Source organism: Charadrius vociferus, unplaced genomic scaffold (genome assembly GCF_000708025.1).
Source record: "Charadrius vociferus isolate BGI_N301 unplaced genomic scaffold, ASM70802v2 scaffold564, whole genome shotgun sequence".
NCBI classification, from domain to species: domain Eukaryota; kingdom Metazoa; phylum Chordata; class Aves; order Charadriiformes; family Charadriidae; genus Charadrius; species Charadrius vociferus.
The window spans coordinates 194,186-195,687 of NW_009647940.1; the positions used below are offsets into that span (position 1 = coordinate 194,186).

A 1,502-nucleotide genomic window follows, 5' to 3' on the forward strand; every position below is an offset into this window, starting at 1 on the left:
CTCCCCCCACTTCTCGTAGAGCGTTTGCTGTGGGGAAATGGAGGGGGATGAGGACCTCGTGGGAGGATGTCCCCGGCACCCCCCCTCCCGATAACCCCCAGCATCACCCCCCTCACCTTCAGGTATTGCAGCCGGGCCTCCAGCTCGGCCCTCCGGATGGATGTGCCATAGAGCGTGTCGAGTCTGTAAGGCAGCAGCCATCAGTGTGGGGGCTGGGGGGCACCTGGGATCCCCCCACACTCCCCCAGCTCACCGGAGCATGTTGCCTGAGCTCTTGATGATCTCCACGATCTCGCGGTGACGGATGCCCTCTACATTCAGCCCATTCACCCCTGTGATCGTGTCCCCTACAATGCGGGGTCCACAGGCTCAGGGACGCTGGTCCCTGCTGCTGGGGCCCCCCAGCCTCCCCCCGGGGATGCGCTCACCAGCCTTGAGTCCCGCCGCCTCAGCTGGGGTCCCACCATGCACCCGACACACGAAGGTGAACATCTCCACGCTGTTCTTGTCCTGGTGGTGCAGCCCGTAGGTCTGAAACAGGGGGGCTGGTGAGGGGTGCTGGGACTCCCCGACCCCCGGGGTTCCCCCAGGCAGCAACCACAAGGTGGCAATTGTGGTATTTAATTGCTGCCGGGTGATGCAGGCGGGGCTGCACCCCGGCCCAAAAAGGGGGTGTCTCGCCCCAGATAGCTGCGCCCCAAGCGGGCCCCCCCCGGCTGCCCCCACTGTCACAGCCGGGGGAGGCTTCAGTAACCAGGCAGCTCCGTCAGTGCTAAAAATAAACCCTGGCTCAGAGACAATTTAAAAATACCCTCAATGCAAAGCAAGGTGCGGGCTGGAAGGGTGGGGAGCGTGGCACGGCATGGCCTTGGCACAGCTCGGCACGGCGCGGCACAGCACCCACCTGGATCTCAAAGCCAAAGGTCTCATCCGCCTTCTTCTCCAGCGTCACCACCCTCCTGGGGGACATGGTGATCAGGGACAAGGCAGAGCCCCTGACATCCCCCACTCTGACTCGCCTGCCGGGACCTCAGGCACTTCTCTAGTGAAACGTGGCTTTGGGGTTTGGGTTTTTTTCTCGGTGCTGGACAGGACCCCAAGAACAGGACACCCCCCCCCCCCCCCCCCCCCAAAGGTTGCCCTTGGCCAGAGCCTTGCAGCCTGTCCCATGGGTGCCAGGCAGGGTTCCCCCCAGGGTCTGGAGGTTCCAGGGACCCCCAGGGAGCTGTGTCCCCATCGCTCCTCTCACCTGCCCCAGGTTCCCCCATAAAATCACCCCCATTTTCCACCACCATGGGGTGTCCAGAGTGGAGTAGTGTCCCAGGGCCAAGCCCTAACCTGCTGGGACGTGGACCCCCGCCCTGCTCCTGTGTCCCCCCTCCGTCTCGGACCCCGGTCCCTACCTGTGCTCCTCCGGAGACTGGCTTGGGGATGCCCACCTGAACCCCGCACCCTGCGGCAGAGGGAGAGCTGTCAGCGGGGGACACTGTCCTGGGGCACAT

General features: G+C 64.4%; 1 protein-coding gene across 1 annotated transcript in view; it reads right to left on the reverse strand.

Annotated features, from left to right (window-relative positions):
* The window catches only part of NR4A1 (nuclear receptor subfamily 4, group A, member 1), an 11,904-nt gene extending 10,934 nt beyond the window's left edge, over positions 1 to 970 (reverse strand). Inside the window, exons 1-4 of the mRNA XM_009883200.1 lie at positions 905 to 970; positions 429 to 531; positions 254 to 347; positions 117 to 183 (exon numbers count right to left, since the gene is read on the reverse strand). Of these exons, the coding sequence (XP_009881502.1) occupies positions 117 to 183; positions 254 to 347; positions 429 to 531; positions 905 to 970 (330 nt within the window). The remainder of the gene's footprint in view (positions 1 to 116; positions 184 to 253; positions 348 to 428; positions 532 to 904) is intronic.
* Between the last annotated feature and the right edge of the window lie 532 nt (positions 971 to 1,502).